Genomic DNA, 24,862 nt, shown 5'->3' on the forward strand with positions numbered 1-24,862 from the left:
GGGAACACTTAAACAACAGAATATAACTCCAAGTAAATCAAACTTCTGTGAAATCAAACTGTCCACTTAGGAAGCAACACTGTTTGACAATTTCACATGCTGTTGTGCAAATGGAATAGACAACAGATGGAAATTATTGGCAATTATCAAGACATCTTCAATAAAGGAGTGGTTCTGCAGACCACAGACCACATCTCAGTACCAATGCTTCTGGCTGATGTTTTGGTCACTTTTGAATGTTGGTTGTGCTTTCACACTCGTTGCATGAGACGGACTCTACAACCCACTGTCATGTCGGACGCTGTTCACACCACAGCATCCGGCAGGCAGAGGTAGTTCCACCTCCAGCCACTATAGCCTCAGTGGCGCCGGCCTGATCTTCAGGCTCTCGGGGGTTAATCCTGCTGGAGACCAGGTTGGATGGTTAGTCACGCCCACGGTCTTTAAATAGTCATGCTGGCCTATGGGCGTCGCCGATTATAGCTTGTGTTTCATACCAAGTGGTTCCGGTCTGGAGTGGAGGTGTTCAAGAGAGAGAGATTCATATCTGGTGTCGTATGATCCGTCGTTATCCTTTCTCCTTCCCATATTTGTGTTTAGTTGTGCCCTGTTCACATTACTGTTTATTCCTGTGTGTGTGCGGCGCAGTGCAGTTTAAGTTCTCCCTGTCTGTCATTATTTGTGTGGGAGCTTTGGTGGTGACTTCTCACTGGGTGGAGGGTGGAGGGTTAAGTGCAGGGCTGAGCAGGAGATAAGGAAAGGTCGGAGGCTCAGGCATTTGCACCTTCAGCAAAAACCCTGGGTTGAGGGTCAGACAGGGTTTCCCCTAGTAAAGGGACACCACAGGGGCCCCGGGTATTTCAGCCTTAGTTGAACTAAGCCCCCGTGACATTATAATCGGCCCACATTTTTTCAGGAGTCCATGGATCCATTAGATTCCATAACCCGCCAGTTGGCGGCGCTGTCCATACAGGTCTCCGAGTTGAATGGGGCAGTTCAGCAGCAGGGCCTGGTAGTAGCAAAGGTGCAAACGGCATCTGCAGGTATCGGTGCAGAGCCGAAGTTTCCGCTGCCAGAACGATTTTCAGGCGATCGCAGCAAATTTGTCGTATTTCGGGAGGCCTGCAAATTATACTTCCGCATGCGGCCAATATCCTCAGGTAATGAGGCCCAGCGAGTAGGGCTGGTGTTGTCATTACTGAGTGGTGACCCCCAAGCATGGGCATTTTCCTTACCACCTGACTCTGCTACATTTCATTCGGTCAATAATGTTTTTTCTGCCCTCGGGCTCATTTACGATGACCCTGACCGACTGGCTCTAGCGGAATCTAAAATCCGCGCCCTCCGCCAGGGGGAGCGCTTGGCAGAAGACTATTGTTCGGAATTTCGCCGCTGGGCTGTAGACACACAGTGGAATGTCCCAGCACTGCGGAGCCAGTTTATTCATGGGGTATCAGGGAGGGTGAAACAAGCCCTCCTGATGTATGAGACTCCGGCATCATTGGAGTCTGCCATGAGTTTGGTGATACGTATTGATCGCCGTTTTCATCAGGGGGCACAGGAGACGCTACCTCTGGGGGAAAACAGAGGTGCAGGTGTGGTTGAAGTAGATGAGTCCCCTGAACCTATGCAGATTGCTGGCGTGGCACAGGTTCAGCCTCGCGCTCCGGGAGTCCGGAAGTCCGGAGCATGTTTCTACTGTGGTAAAGGAGGTCATTATGTTAACGTTTGCCCGGTACTACCTAAGAGGGTCACACCGGCGGAAAACTGTTAAGCTCAGAGGGTATGGAGGAGACCCAACTGAGCGTATGCATATCCTCCATGATGGTATCTCAATGTATGCTCCCTGCCAAGGTTATTGTCGCCGGCAGAGAGCTACCTATATCAGTGTTTGTGGATAGCGGTTCCGCCACCAATCTCATAGATGAGGAGTTTGCACACACCGCCGGGTTTAAGATTGAAAAACTTCCTCACCCCATACAGGTGGTGACCATTAATGCTGTTCCCCTCCCTCAAGGGGAGATTACTGAGTTTGTGGCAGAGGTGAAACTCCACATTGGGGTCCTACATTCTGAGTCGGTTACATGTAGGGTCCTCCGTAATCTCCCAGCTCAAATGGTCCTGGGTTTTCCATGGCTGTCCAGGCACAACCCGGTAATTGATTGGAAAACTCAGGACATAGTACAATGGAGTGGTTTCTGCCAAGACAATTGCTTGGCCACATGTGTGTCCGCCGTGACGCCCAGCCTGCCGGAGGCTTTGCAGGATTTCGCGGATGTTTTCTCTGAGAAGGGTTGCTCAGAACTGCCTCCACATAGAGCCTATGACTGTGCTATTAGGCTAAAACCCGGGGCCAAATTACCTAAGGCCAGGATGTTTAATATTTCTGGTCCTGAGAGACAAGCTCTGAAAGACTACATCGCGGAGAGTCTGAGCAAAGGTCACATCCGGCCTTCGTCCTCGCCTGTAGCCGCGGGGTTTTTCTTCATTAAGAAGAAAGATGGGGGGTTACGCCCGTGTCTGGATTTCCGAGAGTTAAACCAGATTACTATCCGTGATCCCTACCCAATGCCGTTGATCCCGGATTTGTTCAACCAGGTAGCGGGGGCAAAATGGTTTTCCAAGCTGGACCTCAGGGGGGCGTATAACCTCATAAGGGTCCGTCAGGGGGATGAGTGGAAGACGGCGTTTAACACTCCTGAGGGTCATTTTGAGAGTCTGGTTATGCCGTTTGGGTTGACCACCGCGCCTGCCGTTTTCCAACATTTTATTAATGATGTCTTTGCTCATGTCCTGGGGAGATTTGTGATTGTATACCTGGATGATATCCTCATTTATTCTAGCGATCGGGACACTCATTTGGAGCATGTCAGGCAGGTGTTACAGTTGCTCCGGGAGAACCAGCTCTATGCTAAGCTGGAAAAATGTTTATTTTTTGTCCAGGAGTTGCCCTTTTTGGGATATATTGTGTCCGCAGCTGGTTTTAAAATGGACACCGCTAAGGTGCAAGCGGTGTTGCAATGGGAGAGGCCGGAGAGTCTGAAAGCACTCCAGCGGTTCCTTGGGTTTGCGAATTATTATAGGAAATTTATAAAACACTTTTCGACTGTCGCCAAACCGCTCACGGACATGACAAAAAAGGGTGCCGATCTGGCGAACTGGCCTGAGGTGGCTATACGTGCATTTGAGCGTCTGAAGAATAGTTTTGCTTCAGCCCCCATTCTGGTGCAACCAGACGTGTCTAAACCTTTTGTGGTAGAGGTTGATGCGTCGGAGGTGGGAGTGGGGGCAGTACTGTCTCAAGGCTCGTCCTTGAGCGAGATGCATCCATGCGCCTACTTCTCCAAGAAGTTGTCGCCGGCCGAACGGAATTATGATATCGGCAACAGGGAGTTGTTGGCCATCAAACTGGCTTTTGAGGAATGGCGACACTTCTTGGAGGGGGCGGCTCACCAGGTCACAGTTATCACCGACCATAAGAATCTGCTCTACCTGGAGTCGGCCAAGCGTCTGTCTCCTAGGCAGGCTCGCTGGGCATTGTTTTTTACTCGTTTCAATTTTCTTGTGACGTATCGTCCCGGGGCTAAAAACACCAAGGCGGATGCTTTGTCTAGGTGTTTTCCGGGGGGAGAACCTCGGGAAGAGCCGGTACCCATCCTCCAGAAAGGGGTAGTGGTCTCGGCTCTCACGACTGAGGTAGAGGCGGAGATTGCCGAGGCCCAAGAGGAGGTACCACCAGGACTTCCCGCCAACAAATCATTTGTACCCCTGCATCTTCGGCCTAAGGTGTTGAAGGAACACCACGATTCGGTACTGGCTGGTCACCCAGGGGTGAAGGGCACCTTAGAGCTGGTATCGCGTCGTTTCTGGTGGCCCAAAATCCGGCAGGACGTGGTCTCGTACGTGGCAGCTTGCATCACGTGCGCTAGGGCTAAGTCACCCCGAACCCGTCCTGCTGGCACGCTACAGCCTCTGGGGGTACCCAATAGGCCATGGACAGAAATCTCCATGGATTTTATCACTGACTTGCCAGCCTCGGCAGGGAACACGGTCATCCTGGTGGTGGTTGACCGTTTTTCAAAGATGGCGCATTTTGTGGCGTTGTCCTCTTTGCCCAATGCTAAGACGTTGGCTCAGGTATTTGTAAAGGAGGTGGTCAGACTCCACGGAGTACCGTCTGACATAGTATCTGATAGGGGTACGCAATTTGTGGCGAGGTTTTGGAAAGCTTTTTGCTCAAGGTTGGGGATCAAGTTGTCACATTCATCGGCGTTTCATCCACAGTCTAATGGACAAACTGAGCGCATGAACCAAAATCTAGAACAGTATTTACGATGCTTTGTGTCCGACAACCAGGAGGAGTGGTCTACTTTCCTTCCTCTGGCCGAATTCGCATTAAATAATCACCGCCAAGAGTCATCAGGAGAGTCTCCATTCTTTTGTGTGTACGGTCAACATCCTCAGTTTTGTACCTTACGTCAGGGTGACTCCGGGGGTGTCCCGGAGGAGGATCAGCTAGGAGCCCAATTGTCATCAGTCTGGAGGCGGGTGAAACAGCGTTTGTTGAGCATGAGTGCCAGGTACAAACGGGTGGCTGACAGTAGACGCGTGCCAGGTCCGGACCTGTGTGTGGGTGAATGGGTGTGGTTAGCTACGAAGAACATAAAACTCAAAATCCCTTCTTTAAAACTGGGTCCAAGGTTTATTGGGCCTTTTAGGATTTCTGCCATCATTAACCCAGTAGCTTATCGGTTGGAACTTCCCGCGGTGTACAAGATACACAACGTGTTTCACAGGGCTTTATTGAAAAAGGTGGTAGGCTTGGTGGACACGACGCCGATGCCACCTCCAGTCATGGTGGATGGCGAGTTAGAGTTCGAGGTCGCCAAGGTAGTGGACTCTCGAGTAGTACGCCGTACTCTTCAGTATTTGGTGCACTGGCGGGGGTATGGTCCAGAGGAGAGGTCTTGGGTTCCAGCCTCAGACATACATGCGGATCGGCTGGTCAGTTCTTTTCACCGTCGTCATCCGGACAAGCCGGGTCCTATGAGTCTTGAGGGCCCTGGGGTCCCTCGTAGAAGACGGGGTACTGTCATGTCGGACGCTGTTCACACCACAGCATCCGGCAGGCAGAGGTAGTTCCACCTCCAGCCACTATAGCCTCAGTGGCGCCGGCCTGATCTTCAGGCTCTCGGGGGTTAATCCTGCTGGAGACCAGGTTGGATGGTTAGTCACGCCCACGGTCTTTAAATAGTCATGCTGGCCTATGGGCGTCGCCAATTATAGCTTGTGTTTCATACCAAGTGGTTCCGGTCTGGAGTGGAGGTGTTCAAGAGAGAGAGATTCATATCTGGTGTCGTATGATCCGTCGTTATCCTTTCTCCTTCCCATATTTGTGTTTAGTTGTGCCCTGTTCACATTACTGTTTATTCCTGTGTGTGTGCGGCGCAGTGCAGTTTAAGTTCTCCCTGTCTGTCATTATTTGTGTGGGAGCTTTGGTGGTGACTTCTCACTGGGTGGAGGGTGGAGGGTTAAGTGCAGGGCTGAGCAGGAGATAAGGAAAGGTCGGAGGCTCAGGCATTTGCACCTTCAGCAAAAACCCTGGGTTGAGGGTCAGACAGGGTTTCCCCTAGTAAAGGGACACCACAGGGGCCCCGGGTATTTCAGCCTTAGTTGAACTAAGCCCCCGTGACACCCACACAAGTGGCTAGGGTAGTGCAGCTCATCCAGGATGGCACATCAATGCGAACTGTGGCAAGAAGGTTTGCTGTGTCTGTGAGCGTATTGTCCAGAGGCTGGAGACGCTACCAGGAGACAGGCCAGTACACCAGGAGATGTGGAGGGGGCCGTAGGAGGGCAACAACCCAGCAGCAGGACCGCTACCTCAGCCTTTGTGCAAGGAGGAGCAGTGCCAAAATGACCTCCAGCAGGCCACAAATGTGCATGTGTCTGCACAAACGGTTAGAAACCGACTCCTTAAGGATGGTCTGAGTGCCCGACGTCCACAGATGGGGTTGTGCTCACAGCCCAACACTGTGCAGGATGCTTGGCATTTGCCACAGAACACCAGGATTGTCAAATTCGCCACTGGCGCTCTGTGCTCTTTACAGATGAAAGCAGGTTCACACTGAGCACGTGACAGACGTGACAGAGTCTGGAGACGCCGTGAAGAGCTAACTGCTGCCTGCAACATCCTTCAGCATGACCGGTTGTTACGGTGTGGGAAAACGGAGAAACCTGGAAGTGGACCCTCTGGGTCAGGGCTCAAGAGCCCCCGAGGGTGAGCTGACCAGGTGGAACCACCCCCCCTATACAAGGAGCGTTAGGGGCAGGCCCTCGAGGGATGGAACCACAACAGCCGGAGCCAAAGGGGCGACCAGGGCTAGAAATAAGAGTCAGTGACGAGGAAATACGGAGCCCAGATGTACGGAGGACTTCAGGAACCAAGGAAAAATAGAGGCAAGCGGGACCGTTGGCACTGGAGATTGACGGAGGCTGGTGGCTGCAGGCGAGAGAGAAAGATGAGCACAGTACGGACAAAAAACAGCGACCAGACAGATAGCAGAGGGTGACGGACCAGAGAGGCAGATAGGACAAGGCTGAGACACAGGGCTAGGCAGGAGGAGGACACGGAGAAGGGGGGCTACCAGAGGCAGCGCAGACAGGACAGAAGGAACGCACAGAGGACACAGGGGCCTGAGGCTGGCTAAACACGATCACGGTGTACTGGGGGTTAAAGGGAAGCATCGGCAGGGAGGGGGCTCCCTCCGTGCTTCCCTGAGCCCCCCACAGCAGCGCAATGTACAGCGCTGCTGCGGGGGGCTCTTTCCCTGCAGGCCCCCAGATCCAATATGGCGACGGGGACCTTCGGGGGCCTGCAGGGAGCTGACTTCCTCATGCCTGCAAAGCGCAGGCATGAGGAAGCCTTCTGCACTGCCTGTGACAGATTGCTGATCTGTCACAGTGATCTGTGATGTGACAGATCAGTGATCTGTCACAGGACAGTGATGTCCCCCCTGGGACTACCTAATAAAGTTTAAAAAAAAAAAAAAAAAAAAGTGTAAAAATAATTTTAAGAAAATCGCTAAATAAATTAAAAAAAGAAAAATATTCCCTAAAAAAATTATTTTTTGGAAATAAAAAAAACAATAAAAGTACACATATTTGGTATCGCCACGTCCGTAACGACCTGCCCTATAAAATTGTCCCATTAGTTAACCCATTTAGCGAACCCCTTAAAAAATAAAAAACGAAGCAAAAAATAATGATTTATTATCATACCGCCGAACAAAAAGTGCAATAACACGCGATCAAAAAGACGCATATAAATATCCATGGTACCGCTGAAAATGTCATCTTGTCCCGCAAAAAACGAGCTGCCAAACAGCATCATCAGAGAAAAAATAAAAAAGTTATAGCTCGCAGAATAAAGCGATGCAAAAATAATAATTTTTTATATAAAATTGTTTTTATTGCATAAAAGCGCCAAAACATAAAAAAATGACATAAATGAGGTATCGCTGTAACCGTACTGACCCGAAGAATAAAACCGCTTTATCAATTTTACCGCACGCGGAACGGTGTAAACGCACCCCCCCAAAATAAATTCATGAAACGCTGGTTTTTGTTCATTCCCAAAAATCGGAATAAAAAGCGATCAAAAAATGTCACGTGCCCGAACATGACACCAATAAAAATGGCAACTCGTCCCGCAAAAAATAAGACCTCACATGACTCAGTGGGTCAAAATACGGAAAAATTATGGCTCTCAATATGTGGTGATGCAAAAACTATTTTTACAATAAAAAGCGTCTTTTAGCGTGTGACAGCTGCCAAAAATAAAAACCGCCATAAATAGTAAATCAAACCCCCCGTTATCACCCCCTTAGTCAGGGAAAAATAATAAAATAAAAAAAATGTATTTATTTCCATTTTCCCATTAGGGTTAGGGCTAGGGTTGGGGCTAGGGTTAGGGCTAGGGTTAGGATTGAGATTAGGGTTAGGGGTGGGTTAGGGTTGGAGTTAGAATTGGGGGGTTTCCACTGTTTGGGCACATCAGGTGCTCTCCAAACGCAACATGGCGTCTGATCTCAATTCCAGCCAATTCTGCGTTGAAAAAGTCAAATGGTGCTCCTTCCCTTCCAAGCTCTGCCATGCGCCCAAACAGTGTTTTACCCCCACATATGGGGTATCAGCCTACTCAGGACAAATTGCAAAACAACTTTTGGGGTCCTATTTCTCCTGTTGCCCTTAGGAAAATAAAAAATTGGGGGCAAAATCATTTTTGTGGGAAAAAAATATGATTTTTTTATTTTCACGCCTGGGCGTTATAAACTTCTGTGAAGCCCTTGGGGGTTCAAAGTGCTCACCACACATCTAGATAAGTTCTGTGGGGGGTCTAGTTTCCAAAATGGGGTCACTTGTGGGGAGTTTCCACTGTTTAGGTACATTAGGGGCTCTCCAAAGGCAACATGACACCCGCAGAGCATTCCATCAAAGTCTGCATTCCAAAACGTCACTACTTCCCTTCTGAGCCCTGACGTGGGCCCATACAGTAGTTTTCTCCCACATATGGGGTATCAGGGTACTCAAGACAAATTGGACAACAACTTTTGGGGTCCATTTTCTCCTGGTACCCTTGGGAAAATAAACAAAATGGGGACTAAATGATCATGTTTGTGGAAAAAATACGATTTTTTCATTTTCACGCCCGGGCATTATAAACTTCTGTGAAGCACTGGGGGAGTTCAAAGTGCTCACCACACGTCTAGATAAGTTCCTTAGGGGGTCTAGTTTCCAAAATGGGGTCACTTGTGGGGGGATTCCACTGTTTAGGTACATCAGGGGCTTTCCAAACGCGACATGGTGTCCGATCTCAATTCCAGCCAAAAAAGTCAAATGGCGCTGTTTCTCTTCCAAGCTCTGCCATGCCCCCAAATAGTGGTTTACCCCCACATGTGGGGTATCAGCGTACTCAGGACAAATTGCACAATAACTTTTAGGGTCCTGTTACACTTGGGAAAATAAAAATTGGGGGTGAAAAGATAATTTTTGTGGAAAAAATATGATTTTTTAATTGTACCGCTGTACGTTAAAAACTTCTGTGAAGCCCTTGTGGGTTCAAAGTTCTCACCACATATCTAGATAAGTTCCTTGGGGGGGTCTAGTTTCCAAAATGGGGTCACTTGTGGGGGGATTCCACTGTTTAGGTACATCAGGGGCTTTTCAAACGCGACATGGTGTCCGATCTCAATTCCAGCCAAACAAGTCAAATGGCGCTGTTTCCCTTCCGAGCTCAGCCATGCGCCCAAATAGTAGTTTACCCCCACATATGGGGTATCAGCTTACTCAGGACAAATTGCACAATAACTTTTAGGGTCCTGTTACCCTTGGGAAAGTAAGAATTTAGGGTGAAAACATCATTTTTGTAGAAAAAATATGATTTTATAATTGTACGGCTGTACTTTATAGACTTCTGTGAAGCCCTTGGGGGTTCAAAGTTCTCACCAAACATCTAGATATGTTCCTTGGGGGGTCTAGTTTCCAAAATGGTGTCATTTGTGGGGGGTTTCCACTGTTTTGGTACATCAGGGGCTTTCCAAACGCAACATAGTGTTCGATCTCAATTCCAGCCAAAAAAGTCAAATGGCGCTGCTTCCCTTTCGAGCTCTGCCATGCGCACAAATAGTCGTTTACACCCACATATGGGGTATCAGCGTACTCAAGACAAATTGCACAATAACTTTTAGGGTCCTGTTACCCTTGGGAAAATAATAATTGGGGGTGAAAAGATCATTTTTGTGGAAAAAATATGACTTTTTAATTGTACCGCTGTACGTTATAAACTTCTGTGAAGCCCTTGTGGGTTCAAAGTTCTCACCACATATCTAGATAAGTTCCTTGGGGGGGTCTAGTTTCCAAAATGGGGTCAGTTGTGGGGGGTTTCCACTGTTTAGGTACATCAGGGGCTCTCCAAACGTGACATGGCGTCCGATCAGAATTCCAGCCAATTTTGCATTGAAAAAGTCAAACGGCGCTCCTTCCCTTCTGAGCTCTGCCATACACCGAAACAGTGGTTCCCACCCACATATCAGGTATCAGCGTACTCAGGACAAATTGCACAATAACTTTTCCAGTCTAATTTCTCCTTTTACCCCTGGTAAAATAAAAAAAATTGAACCTGAATTATTTTTTTTGTGAAAAAAAGTTACATTTTCATTTTTTTTTTTAAATATTCAAAAAATTCCTGTGAAGCACCTGAAGGGTTAATAAACTTCTTGAATGTGGTTTTGAGCACCTTGAGGGGTGCAGTTTTTAGAATGGTGTCACTTTTGGGTATTTTCTATCATATAGACCCCTCAAAGTGGCTTCAAATGTGATGTGGTCCGTAAAAATAAAATGGTGTTGTAAAAATGAGAAATCGCTGGTCAACTTTTAACCCTTATAACTTCCAAACAAAAAAAAAATTTTGGTTCCAAAATTGTGCTGATGTAAAGTAAACATGTGGGAAATGTTACTTATTAAGTTTTTTATGTGCTGTATCTCTGTGATTTAAGGGCATAAAAATTAAAAGTTGGAAAATTGCGAAATTTTCAAACTTTTTGCCAAATTTCCGTTTTTTTCACAAATAAACGTAAGTTATATGAATGAAATTTTACCACTAACATGAAGTACAATATGTTGCGAGAAAACAGTGTCAGAATCACCGGGATCCATGGAAGCGTTTCAGAGTTATAACCTCATAAAGGGACAGTGGTCAGAATTGTAAAAATTGGCCCGGGAGTTAACGTGCAAACCACCCTTGGGGGTGAAGGGGTTAAGGTATACATGCTCAACAGCTACTTGATTTGATGGAGTGATTAAAGAGGGGGTACCAGTGGGTGGGATTCCTAGCGATCAACAACTTATCACTTACCCTGTGGATTGGTGATAACTTTCTCCATTGGAAGAAAAAAACCTTTAGGCCTCTTTCACACATCAGGTTTTCGCCGTCAGGCTTGATCCGGCTCTTTTGACAAAAACCGGATCTGGCGAAATGCAATGCCGGATCCGGTTCCCCCCCATTGATTTGCATTTGTGCCGGATCCGGCAATGTGTCGCAATCCGGCGTCTGGAAAAAACGGCAACTGTAACATTTTTTGTCTCCGGCGAAAAAGCCTGACCCGCCGGATCCGGCGCTTCCGGCTTTTTCACACAATGAAAGTCTATGAGCGCCGCAATGCGCCGGATCCGGTTTTTGGGTCTGAGCATGCTCAGTAGCTCTGCCCACAGCACACATATATAAAAGCATGACAGTGGGACCCTCAGTCACTCCCAACATGCCACCCAAGACAGGAACCAGGCGCAGGAGAAGGCAGAAGACCACTGCAGCACCATCAGCACCACCACCACCCCAAATGGAGCAGCAAAGGGAACATGCTGAACAACGGGAGGGGAGTCCACCAGCAGATGAGAGACGGTAATCATCAAATCCCCCATTCCTCAAAACTAGGGCCTTGGAATATCAAGATATTCATTGGCCCTTTGTTTCTCTTTACTCAACAGCCGCCCAAGAGATGCAGCAGCAGCACTGGCAGCAGCAGCACCACCCACAGCCATGGAGTCTGGCCAGCAAGAGGACACCACATCTTCTTCTAGGAGCCCTCCCTCGCATCGTCAGCGTTTGATGGTAAGTTTTTATTTCCAAAATCCATCATCTCTGTAATATATGTCTATTCATTGCCTTTTATTTCAAAACAGGAATCACAAGCTGAAGAGGAGCTCCCAGAAGAAGAAGGAAGGGGTGGACAGACACCTGGAGTGGGCTCACAATTGGTAAGTTTTTTTCATCAAACGCAGAAACACAACATCACACTACACACAACATATACACTCACTGGCCACTTTATTAGGTACACCATGCTAGTAAGGGGTTGGACCCCCTTTTGCCTTCAGAACTGCCTCAATTCTTCGTGGCAGAGATTCAACAAGGTGCTGGAAGCATTCCTCAGAGATTTTGGACCATATTGACATGATGGCATCACACAGTTGGCGCAGATTTGTCGGCTGCACATCCCTGATGCGAATCTCCCGTTCCACCACATCCCAAAGATGCTCTTTTGGATTGAGATCTGGTGACTGAGGAGGCTATTTGAGTACAGTGAACTCATTGTCATGTTCAAGAAACCAATCTGAGATGATTCGAGCTTTATGACATGGCGCATTATCCTGCTGAAAGTAGCCATGAGATGTTGGGTACATTGTGGTCATAAAGGGATGGACATGGTCAGCAACAATACTCAGGTAGGCTGTGGCGTTGCAACGATGCTCAATTGGTACCAAGGGGCCCAAAGAGTGCCAAGAAAAAATTCCCCACACCATGACACCACCACCACCAGCCTGAACCGTTGATACAAGGCAGGATGGATCCATGCTTTCATGTTGTTTACGCCAAATTCTGACCCTACCATCCGAATGTCGCAGCAGAAATCGAGACTCATCAGACCAGGCAACGTTTTTCCAATCTTCTACTGTCCAATTTCGATGAGCTTGTGCAAATTGTAGCCTCAGTTTCCTGTTCTTAGCTGAGAGGAGTGGTACCCAGTGTGGTCTTCTGCTGCTGTAGCCCATCTGCCTCAAAGTTCGACGCACTGTGCGTTCAGAGATGCTCTTCTGCCTACCTTGGTTGTAACGGGTGGCAATTTGAGTCACTGTTGCCTTTCTATCAGCTCGAACCAGTCTGCCCATTCTCCTCTGACCTCTGGCATCAACAAGGCATTTCCGGCCACAGAACTGCCGCTCACTGGATTTTTTTTCTTTTTCGGACCATTCTCTGTAAACCCTAGAGATGGTTGTGCGTGAAAATCCCAGTAGATCAGCAGTTTCTGAAATACTCAGACCAGCCCTTCTGGCACCAACAATCATGACACGTTCAAAGGCACTCAAATCACCTTTCTTCCCCATACTGATGCTCGGTTTGAACTGCAGGAGATTGTCTTGACCATGTCTACATGCCTAAATGCACTGAGTTGCCGCCATGTGATTGGCTGATTAGAAATTAAGTCTTAACACACAGTTGGACAGGTGTACCTAATAAAGTGGCCAGTGAGTGTAGAAAACAATGTACCGCAGACATCACACAGCAAACAAATATGACAACATCCAAACACATACATTTTTTTCTTTTCTTCTCTAGTCTTCCCAATCTGGTGCTCGGCCAAGAGGTCCTCGCAGTGCCTCCCAGGGTCGTCGGCGACAGCAACGCGGCGGTCACCAGCGTGTAAGTATAATATTTAAGTTAAATTTTGGTACACTTTTTATTTCATGTCTTAAAGTGTGGTGACTAATTTTGCTATTTTTCTCTTTTACTTTAACAGCCTTCACAGCGTGCTCCCGACTCTGACGGTGAGGATGGAGGAATAGATGTGGACCACCTCATCGATCTCATCAGAGAAAGGGAGCCGCTATGGAATATGGCTGACCGCCGCCATGCTGACCTGATAGTTACCCGACGGCTCTGGGAGGAAATCTGTTCGCTCCTTGTGGACCGCTGGGAGGACCTCGATGCTCGGGCCCAGATTAAAGAGCGTAAGTATATACAGTACCGGTTGCTTGATGTAAACCAGTGTTTCCCGAACTCCAGTCCTCGTGGTCCCCACGGATCATGTGTTCAGGATTTCTATTTACTATGGAAATCCTGAAAACATGACCCCTAGGGACCATGAGGACTGGAGTTTGGGAAACACTGATGTTGTATACTAACCACTTTGTCCTTTCTCGTTTCAGGGGACAGAATTGTGAAGCGGTGGCGGTCTGTGAGGGATCGTTTCAAGAAGGAGTTCAATAAAGAGATGCCGGCCCCGAGTGGATCTGGAGGACGCAGGAGCAAGTACAAGTACGCACGAGCCCTGTCGTTCCTCCGGGATACAATGGTCACCAGAAGGTAAATATTACACACCACATGTAAAAAAAAAATGTTTAGATGTAAAAAAATTTTTTCAGCCAGGGCCATGCCATGTCACTATTTTAATTGTTTTTTTTTCTCTTTATTCCACAGCACGGTGAGCAGCACTCGGGAGCCTGCACGATTGGACCCTTCTGAGGCGATCCCTGAGGAGACTGGCACCGAGGGACACTTCAACTGCCCCGGTACATCTGCACCTTCCCACACATTACAGCCATCTGTCCCATCCACCAGCGCAGGAGCATCGTGGCCGACAACATTACATGAAGCTGCTGGTGAGGAGATCGCTTTCCCTTTACCCCACCCTTCTGCCCCTGCCACCTCTAGTACACCTGCGGGTACTGGGCGGCAGCGGCAGAGGGGTCAGGAAAAGACTTATGCGCCAGAGTTATTGCATCTGAATGTATCTTTCCAGAACTGTCTAAAAGTCTTGTCAGAGCAAATCTCCGCAGGCTTTCAGCAGATCAACTCCAGCATTCTGGAGGTGAAGACACTTCTGCAAACCATGCATTCAGAAGCAAGATCTTCGCCAAACCACACCTTTTTCAGGTCTGTTGTGGAGCGCATGGAAACGCTCTCTCCTAGCCAGCAGATGCATGTAATGCATTCGTGCCACGGTGCTCTCCAGCACGTTACCTCCCAACCTCCTCCTCCTCTCACCCCAGTAGTTCCTCCACCTGCACCCCCTCCAGCCACTTTCCATCCTCCCCCTCCTATTACATCTGCACCCCCTCCAGCCACTTTCCATCCTCCCCCTCCTATTACATACCAGCCACCTCCCCAGTACCAGCAACCTCCCCAGTACCAGCAACCTCCCCAGTACCAGACATCTCCCCACTTCCAGCAACCTGCCCCGTACCAAACTCCTTCCCCATACAACTTTCCATCAACATCATCTGCTCCTGCAGTCCCTGCCCAACCCTCCACTCCACCACCCACCACCTCTTCTGCCTCCCACATGTCCACCCATTCTCTAGCTTTTTCCACACCTTCACCTCTAACTGTTCCTTCCCCACCACGATCCCAGTCCTCTCTCCACACACCCAGTGTCGAAGTGTCCCGCAGCCCCTCCAGCAGTATTTCCACCCCACACTACACAAATTTATAATGTGTGTATTTTAATAAAAATGACCAGTTTTATGGTTTCAAACCTTTATTAAAAAAGTTTTTTTAACTTTAAAAACAGTTTACAAAAAAAAAAAAATTTAAATAAAAGTTAAATTATTGTTTACACTGGTTGTCTGTCATTTCTTTCTGCGGCGAAATATGTTAAAAAAAAAGGTTAAATACAGGGTATTTAAAAGGTAAAAAGGTATTCAAAACCAGGTATATAACTGTGGGTAAATTTTAGCTTTTTGCCACAGTTGTGTTCCTGGTTGTGTTTGAAGCAAAGTATTTCACCTAAAAAGTTGTGTTTATTGTTGGTGATTTCCTAACAATGTACACAACTTTTGTTAAAAGGTGAAATACTTTGCATAAAACACAACCAGGTACACACCTGTGGCCTAAAGGTAAAAATAGTAAGACCATGACAAGATAGCCAACTTTGGTTGGCAAAGGTATATACTGTTGGTACAGAAGGTACACAAGTTTGGTTAAGGGCACAAATCTTTCACACTCTGTCATCCTGCCAGTGTACTCTGCCATGAGGTGACATAAAGTATAGTGCAAAATTGTCCCTCATTACTGAAACCGTCACAGAACTTCTAGTGGTAATGTTCTGGTAATCTTGCAAGGTGGTTTCTTCAGAAGTGTCCTCAATGGAAATGGGTTCCTTGCAGATAACAAAATTGTGGAGTACCACGCAAGCTTTGATCACCTCGTCCACAGTTTCTGTCTTGAGGTTGATCGCAGTCAATAGGACCCGCCATTTGGCTGTCAGAATACCAAAGGTACATTCAACCATTCTTCTTGGTCTTGTGAGGCGGTAATTAAAAATACGTTTTGTTCTTGACAATCCTCTGCTACTGTACGGTTTCAAAAAGTGTTCTGACAGCTGGAAGGCTTCATCCCCTACACAGACAAATGGCATAGGTGGACCAGATGTTTGCAGCAGTGGTCTAGGGGATGGGAACTGGAAGGTGTTTCCATACAGTTTACGCCCCATGGCAGACAGTTTGAAAACTTGAGAGTCATTTGAGCGACCATAGGCCCCAATATCAACAGCAATAAATTTGTATTCCGCGTCAGCGATGGCAATGAGGACAATTGAAAAATATTTCTTGTAATTGAAATATTCCGATCCCGATCCGGCTGGCTTTACAATGCGGATATGTTTCCCGTCCACAGCGCCCAAGCAGTTCGGAAACTGACATATCTGTTGAAACTTTTCAGAAATTTCAATCCACCTCTCTGTTGTGGGCTCTGGTAAAAACTCTTCAGCTAAGGAGTCCCACAGTGCACGGCATGTGTACTTCACTATTCCAGATATGGTGGAAATCCCGAGTCTGTACTGGAAATGCAGTGACGAAAGGGATTCTCCAGTTGCAAGAAATCTGTGGGGAATTAAAAAACATTCAATTAGTTTAAAATAGCAGCATTACATACCAAAACTCAGCTATAACACTTGGAGATACAAACTACCACCAACAAGATTGCAGTGAAAGTGTGCTCTGATGCGAGCATATCCAATAAATGTGGCTTACCTTAAAGTCACCATCAGACGCTCTGCGGGTGAAACAGAGAAGCGGCAATAGGTGTCCGATTTTCTTATGAGGTGTGCAATGCGCTCCACCAAGTAATCAAAATTCTCCATTTTCATCCTAACATATCCAAAAAATTTCTCCGGGTTTCGTCTAAGGTCCATGCAGAGTGTAGAATAGACCCCACGCGTCATTCTCTTGGCTGTGATGGGGTGGATCCACAAATGTCGTCTACGATGCCTGATGCGCTGCTGTCTCGCTCTCTCCTTCTCCAGAACAATCACCCTCAAACGATTCGCCTCCGCTGTAAAATCCGCCAAATTCTTCAAAATATTTCCAATCACAACATCCATCTTCGCCAGTCACTTGCTCTTCTCTCCAACCTGCTCTTTCTCCTCTACAACCTGTCAAAGAAGGGCTGTAGGAACACGGTATATATAGTTTTTCAGTAGCCAATCCCGTTTGGAAGGCCACAAGGGGCGTTTTTAAAAACTGGATTCGGCGTAATCCGTCGAAAAACGAATCGAAAACTGGATGAACCGGATGAGACGGATCCGGTTTTGGCTGTCATGCGCAGATCCGTCACATCCGGTTTTACAAAACATTTGCCGGATCTGGCGCTCCGGCACGACGCCGGAACGCGCCTGACGGCGAAAACCTGATGTGTGAAAGTAGCCTTAGTTGTCAAGAAAATAGTTTAAAAATATTACAATATATACAGGGAAAGGGTTCTTTTTAATGTTAGCATGCCAGAGGGTCTTTGCTAGATCACAACGTGCACTTCTGCTTAAGCGTAATTGATATTCACATGTAATATACTATGTTCAATTAGAAAGCTTATGTTTCATTAGTACAACTTATTATATGAGTACATATATAGCTACATATGTCCTCTGTACTGCAGATACTTACTAGTGGCTTCTTTCTCTTTTAGGAGCTGGAAGATTACTTTTACTACGCACAACTGCGTAACCAGAACATAGATACAATGGAGACCAGACAAGTTTCAACTCGTATTCCCTTGAAAGAAGTTCCTTTCATCATGCGAGCATTGGGATATTACCCAACAGAGCAAGAGGTCATTACATTTACCAAAACTCTAGATCTGTAGAGATTATTTTATTGCCAGTATTAATAATTTATTGAAATGACAAAATGTTATTTTGAAGAAAGTAATAGCAAAACTTAGCGAAGTGATTTCTGTCTTTCAGATTTTTTTTATTATCTAATGACATTATGGCAACCCAAGTGTGTACTGAAAGGAGCATTAGGCCACGGTCACACGTTCAGTATTTGGTCAGGATTTTACCTCTGTATTTGTAAGCCAAAACCAGGAGTGGGTGATAAATCCAGAAGTGGTGACGTGTTTTTATTCTACTTTTCCTCTGATTGTTCAACTCCTGGTTTTGGCTAATAAATACTGACCAAATACTGACTGTGTGAACATGGCCTTACTGGGACCTCCATGTGTTCATGATATATACTGTATTAGGCAAATGTTCATAATTGGTGATGAGTGAACATGCTCATATAAGGTGTTATCCGCAATGCTCGTGTGCTAACCAAGTGCCTTCGGTGTGCTCGAAAAATATGTTTGAGTCCCTGCGGCTGCATGTCTCGCGGCTGTTCAACAGCCTCAACAGATGTAGGGATTGTCTAATAAGGAGGTGGGTATTGGTTTTATTTTACTAGGGGGAAATATAAGGATTGAAAAGGGGTTGTCCGAGTAGTGGACCACCTCTTTAAGTGATTCTGCAGGGAAACAGTGGAAAAAATGCAGTGGCACATGGTTGCTGCAATTAAAAGCCACAGCATGATCACTACACAACCTACACAAAGAAAGAAAGAACGAGTAATTGAAAGATTCACAACTGTTCTGTGTTGGGAACCCATTTCTGGTTTTGGCTCACAAATACTGATGTATGATAGTGGCCTTATGTAATAACAAAATGTTAAGTAATATATTACAGCCAGTCCAGTCTTGGGTCCAGCTTTAGAGTATGTGCATACGATGTCTTTTTTTTCAGACTAGCGAATTTGCTGAATTTTTCCAGAGGAAGACTAATCAGGAAACGCATTTTTACTCCTGAAGCGTCCTTGTCAGTTTTTTTTTTTGTCTTTTCATTGCTGCTTTTTCGACATTTGATTTTTTTTTTTTTATATCGTTTTGTCTGCATCTTTTTTTATTGGCTTTTTCCAGATGTTATTTGAACACTGGGCAATGAAGAAGCTGCTAGCGTTGTTTGAAGCAAATGCGCTGTCAAAATGCTCAAAAAGACTCCCAGGAACCTTTTGAGCCCTTCCATTGACTTATGTTATAAAGTATAGAGCGTCTTAAGAGCGATAAACGCCCGAAGAATGATTCACTCACTTCATTTAACCGTTTGGCTTTTTTTTAAACATGTAGCTGTTAAAGACGCTCAAAAGACGGAACAGATCTACAGCAAGTCATTTTTCCATAGACATACATATGACCCATCTTTTGAGCATTTAGTTTTCGGAGAGGAATCTCCTTGAAAAAGACCTCAGATGCATGTATTCTCAGAGTTCTTTCTACATGAATTTAAAGCGGATCCACTTCAATCTCCATGATCGATAATACAGTGTGAACATACCCAACAAATAGCTATCTAATACATAGATTGGTTATGGTATGGGTTGTATAGTTGTGTATATTTTACACCAATTTATGGCATAAGTGACAGTAAATTTGTTGAGCTGTGGAAATGACTTTCCCACTAAGTACAGCTTATTTTTATTTCATTTCAAGAGTGGTTTGAAAGCAAAATAATTGTATTTTTCGTACAAAACATGTGCCCCAAAATTTGCAATTTTTTTTCTGCCAGATTTTCAAAATCTCCCTTAAAGGGAATCTGTCACCTCATTTTTGGCCTATAAGATGCGTCCACCGCCATCAGGGGCTTATCTACAGCATTCTGTAATGCTGTAGATAAGCCCCCGATGTAACCTGAAAGAGAAGAAAAACGAGTTAGATTATACTGATTGAGGGGCGCGGTCCGGTAGGTGTCGTGGTCCGGTCCGGTAGGTGTCATGGTCCGGTCCGGCGCCTCCCATCTTCTAGCGATGACGTCCTCCTCTGTTCTGTCTCCGACATAATTAATGACTCTTAACTGTCTATTTTGATAACATAAATTCAGTGATAATGCTCAGTTTTCATAGATTTTGATGTTCTCCATTTTGGCTCCATCTAGTGGCCAAAAATAATAAATGCAGTGTAATTCTGTCTTAGTTTCATTTTCGCTTCTGTATTTCCCTCCAATCTGCAATGTATCCTGGGTAAGTTTACAAGGCATCATGGTCCATTCCAGCCCCCTTTTTCTGCCCAGTCTGCCATTTTCTATCAGGTTTGCATACTGGAAGCACCCTCATCCCTCTTCTCCACCTGCGTCAGCGAGTAATCACACTCACACAAGTTTTTTTGAATTTTTTCTATGTTAGCTGTTTTGATATTAGTGTTAGGGACCTGCAATATCATGAGGAGCCTTGACGTCGCTTGCAGGCTATATCTATTTTGGCCAAAATATTAACCAATGCCTCATTTAATGTACTCATTGTATGCATTAATTTTTTTGCACTTACATTATTTTTTGCAGGATGTAGTCTGGCCTCTTTTTGTTGGCTTGGTCTATTGGGGCGTCTGTCACTGTGTGTTGCATATTTTAGTGCTGTAGCAGCCCGCCTGCTAATACTATGGGCGTCATTAATAGGTTGCAAGCCAGACACTTTGCATCACACTTATATATGTGTGACTGACGTCCTATGCAGCCTTATCTATGTGCATTTTTCCTACAAGGCAGCCAACCTCACCATGGTTTGTAAGGTGTGGGGTGGCTGTGTTTATCAGTAGTTTGCACCTGAGCTGCCCCTTGCCTCTATTAGTGGAGGCCTGATGCATCCTGCTATATGTGCATTTGTCATCAGATAAGGTTCTGGTAAGGTCATATCTTGTTTGAGTTTTTTTGAATTTTTTCTATGTTAACTGAGTAATCACACTCCCCACATCTATCCCTGTCCTAGATCACCTTTCTTAGCTTCCCCCTGCTTAGCTATTAGCGCAGGTAATCTGCATAATGTATATTATGTATTTTTATGTACCTATACTGATTGATTGTATTGTATGTTTTGCTTGTAGTTTCACCATGCCCCAATATACCGTCACATGCAATAAAGCACAGATTCAACCTACAGTCTTCTTATTGGACCCACGGTATAGCGGTTTAACTGCCCATATAAGCTATATGAATCGAAGTTCATTAGTAAGGACGGAACATCCTCCTTACTTCTGTCACAGCTCCTGCGCAGGCTTACTTTATCTGCCCTGTTGAGGGCAGAGTAAAAGAGTAAAGTAATGCAGTACGCAGGCGCCGGGCCTCTATGACCTTTCCCGGCGCCTGCGCACTGCAGTACTTTACTCTGCCCTCAACAGGGCAGATAAAGTACGGCTGCACAGGAGCCGCGGCAGAAATAAGAAGGTGGACATCATCGCTAGAAGATGGGAGGAGGCGCCGGACCATGACACCCATCGGACCGGACCCCTGGGTGAGTATAATCTAACTTGTTTTTCTCATCATTCAGGTTACATTGGGGGCTTATCTACAGCATTACAGAATGCTGTAGATAAGCCCCTGATGGCGGTGGCTGCACCTCATAGGGCAAAAATGAGGTGACAGATTCCCTTTAAAGTTCCCAACCTCCATGTCTGCAGAAATGTAAGTTAGAGCAGGGTCACTCAACCGTAGATTCTCACATCAGAGGGAATTGGGACGGCTATGCTAATGACACTCCGATCAACCTCTGATCAGATTGTCGGCTTTAGGGCATGTTCAGTATTTGGTCAGTATTTTACATCAGTATTTGTAAGCCAAAATCAGGAGTGGGAAAATAACAGAAACACGTCACCTCTTCTGCATTTTTCACCCACCCCTGGTGCTGGCTTACATATACGTAGGTAACATACTGACCAAATACTGAACGTGTGATAATGGCCTGAGTGTGATCTAATTCTCTCGGATGAAAGAATCGGAGCACACTGTGAGAAGATTGAGAACAAAATTTCTCCATTGTATCCATGGTATGAGTCCGTGGAAATCGAAATGCACTCAGATGTCATCCAACTGCAGTCTGGTGTTTTACACGCACCCATAATCTTGAATGGGCGAGTGTCTTCTGATTTCAGAGTGAACACAGTATGCTGATATATTTTGTCAGTGAAAAAAACGGTAATTAGTATGGCCCCATTGAATAATATTGGTCCGAGTGCTATCCAATAAAAAGGTCAAATAGCATCTGTCCAGTGTATATGGCGGTGTGAGCGGTCCCTTATCCTGAAATTCCAGCTTAATTGCACTCTTACCACTCTGCTTCAATCATTAACATCCCTTTTCATCATTCTCTTTCTTATATAGGATCCTATGAAGCAGGCAGAACACAGGCAGGCAGAAAACCCACTATACTGCCTACAAACCTGTATGGCATGCCAAACATTGCAGGGTGCTGTCATTAGCTCAGGGGTGATGTAGATGTTACCTGTTCTATATTTTGTGGAGGGAGTGCTCTGAAGGTGGGAAAAGAAATTGGGAAAAAAAAGTGACTAAATAAACCAATATACTTTATAATAATACTGGAGAAGTATCAACACATTGGTGCAGAATAACTATTAGCCAATGGCTGAGATCCTGCACTGTCTTGTTTTTTTTAAGGTGGAAAATATGCTGAATGAAGTGAAATTTAGTGAATACGTCAACACCGGACAGCAAGTTACTCACATCAACCTGGGCGACTTCATAAAACTTTACATAAATCACAGACCTGCCTTCGGAGTATGTTTGAAGGAGCTACAACAGGCTTTTCAGGTTCTTGGTTTCAGTAGTGAGAATGGGGAGCAGACTATAAACAGAGGACAATTATTGCAGCTGCTGCAGACAAAGGGTGAGTAACTAAATATGGTTTACCCGCATGCATGTTAGACCGGTTTCATGGCCTTGAGACAGGAACTGCGCTTAGATTGCAATACCTGGTCTGACCACTGGGTTCCCTGATCTAAGCTTGACTCCCTCACTTAAGTATAGCTCAGGTCAGGAGACCCAGCGTTCGTCCCAGTGTTGCAATCTGAACCCGGTCCGTGTTTCATGGACCTCTGAAACCGGCTTTACACAGTTTTCTCTTTCACTTTTTCAAGTACAATATATAGAGAGGACCTTCTATAAAAGTGAGTGCAGACATAAGATGGAGCCGCCGCTGATAATATCAGATTCCAGCTTTCCCCAGTGCTAACAAAATGAAAAATATGATCGCTTGCAATAAGCAATTGTTCCTGGGAGCCATGTTTTATACTTGGACCCTGTATGTTTTTTCTTTGTAAATGTCTTACCTAACGGCACGGTCACCAACATACTATTAAAATGTTAGGAGTGTTCTATCTATAATTAGTGGATATCGAACAAAGATAAAAAATCTAAACTTAATTGGTTATTTAAGTAAAATAAATTCATATAATTCATTGTATATATAAAGGTTGGAATTTCCCAGCACACTCTCTGTATGAATGCATCACAGAATTCAAGATCTCTGCTTGCAGACATGTATTAGGGACTTCATTTTTTACTTGTGTGTAAAACACGGTCAAGGGTCCTTTAGCTCCAGGCAAGACGTGGGGGCGTGGTTTATATAAGCCCCCTCAAAAGTGGGTGTTCCAGTGAGGGCCGGGGGTGTTAAAAGAAGGATGGGGGCGTTCATGAGAGCAGGAAACTGTCAGTAGGTTGATCCTTCCTAAGGCGTCTACCTTAACATGCAGGTCCTAGAACGTTAGATAAAATGATACCTTGATATCGGTGATCCGATGTCTTATTCCAGAGAAATCCACATTTTTCTTATGTAAATGAGCTGTCCAGGACTATGGGCTGGACACTGATCTGTATGAGAATCTGCATCCAGAGACTATTTTAAATAAAAGAGGCATGTAACACTTTGCTCTCATAATCATACATAGCTCTGCACTGTGCAGCAGAACTGAACCTTGTCTCATTACAAACATTTTGCAGCACGACTTGTCCTCTCATAGAGCTGTCCGCTATGCTGCAGAGCTGTGCCTAATTATAACCAATTCAGTACAGCAGAGTTGAACCTTGTCTCATTAAAAACACAACAAGCACATTGGCAGTTGCCTTCTCAGAGGTGTCAGCTCTGCTGTACTGCCCTTCCCCAGACTGGCTGCTTTTTGAGATGGAAGCTGAAGCAGTATGAGAGAACAAATGCAGCAGAAAAAAGTTTTTGCAATGGGACAAACTTCACTTCTGCTGTACAGTGTTGGTTCTGATCTCACTACAGATCTGTGTGTGATTGTGAGAAGACACTGTCAGTAATTGCGTCTCACAGTGGTAATGCCTCCTTTAATCTAAAATATGTTCTGGATGCAGATTCTCAAGGAGATTAATGTTTGGCCCATAATTCTTAACATCTCATTTTCACATAAGAAAAATGTGGATTCCTCTGTAATAAAACATCAGATTGCAGATATCAAGGTATCGTTTTATTCAGCTTCCTGTGACCTACATGCCCTACATGTGATGGTGTCTCCGCAGTGTTGGATGTTGATCTCCATGAGTTCATTCATCCTCATTTTTCAGTCTTTTACTAGGCATTGCTCCTACTGGCCAATTTCCTACTCCACACTGATGAGGGGCAATACCCCGAAACAGCTGTCTGTGGATGGATACCATGTTTTGGCATAAGGTGGTTTCCTTCATTGGAGACTGCCCTTCCGTGGTTATTCCTTCCCGGGGGAAAGTCCTGGGTAGTCATTGCTTGCGTTGAGAAACGTGATGGTGTCTCTGCGGCTTGTGTTTTGCATATTTCTACATACCCATATAGACGGCTTAGGAGGGTTGATCCTACTGACAGATTCTCTTTAATTGCCCTCAGAAATATTAATATTTTTTTAAAGGGTAACTGCATTTAATTAACTATTTAGAATAAGGTGTACATGAGGAATAACACCATTTCTCACCATGATATGAAATACCGGTACATCCTGCATCAGTAAGTTGCAATCTAATAGTATCAGGGGATGGGGGTAGAGATGAGCTGCAGTGATTTCTTAGCTGCACAGTACAGAGCGGGGAATGAATGAAGGCATTTTTTAGCTCAGAGACAAGCTGCAGAAACATTGAGGACATTTTAAGGCAGAGCTCAGCTATGTTGATCTGAATGAAGCTTTGATGTGAGGTACAAGTCTTGTTACAGAGCTCTGCATGGTGTT

The 24,862-nt window shown here is 45.6% G+C and overlaps 1 protein-coding gene across 1 annotated transcript in view; it reads left to right on the plus strand.

The window, feature by feature from the left end:
- CFAP251 (cilia and flagella associated protein 251) overlaps positions 1-24,862 on the plus strand; it is a 128,958-nt gene that overhangs the window by 92,720 nt on the left and 11,376 nt on the right. The window contains exons 20-21 of the mRNA XM_073585997.1: positions 17,519-17,662; positions 22,305-22,533. Of these exons, the coding sequence (XP_073442098.1) occupies positions 17,519-17,662; positions 22,305-22,533 (373 nt within the window). The remainder of the gene's footprint in view (positions 1-17,518; positions 17,663-22,304; positions 22,534-24,862) is intronic.

The sequence above is a fragment of the Dendrobates tinctorius genome, unplaced genomic scaffold (assembly GCF_039654945.1).
Source record: "Dendrobates tinctorius isolate UK_male_01 unplaced genomic scaffold, ASM3965494v1 ptg000090l, whole genome shotgun sequence".
Lineage (NCBI taxonomy): Eukaryota > Metazoa > Chordata > Amphibia > Anura > Dendrobatidae > Dendrobates > Dendrobates tinctorius.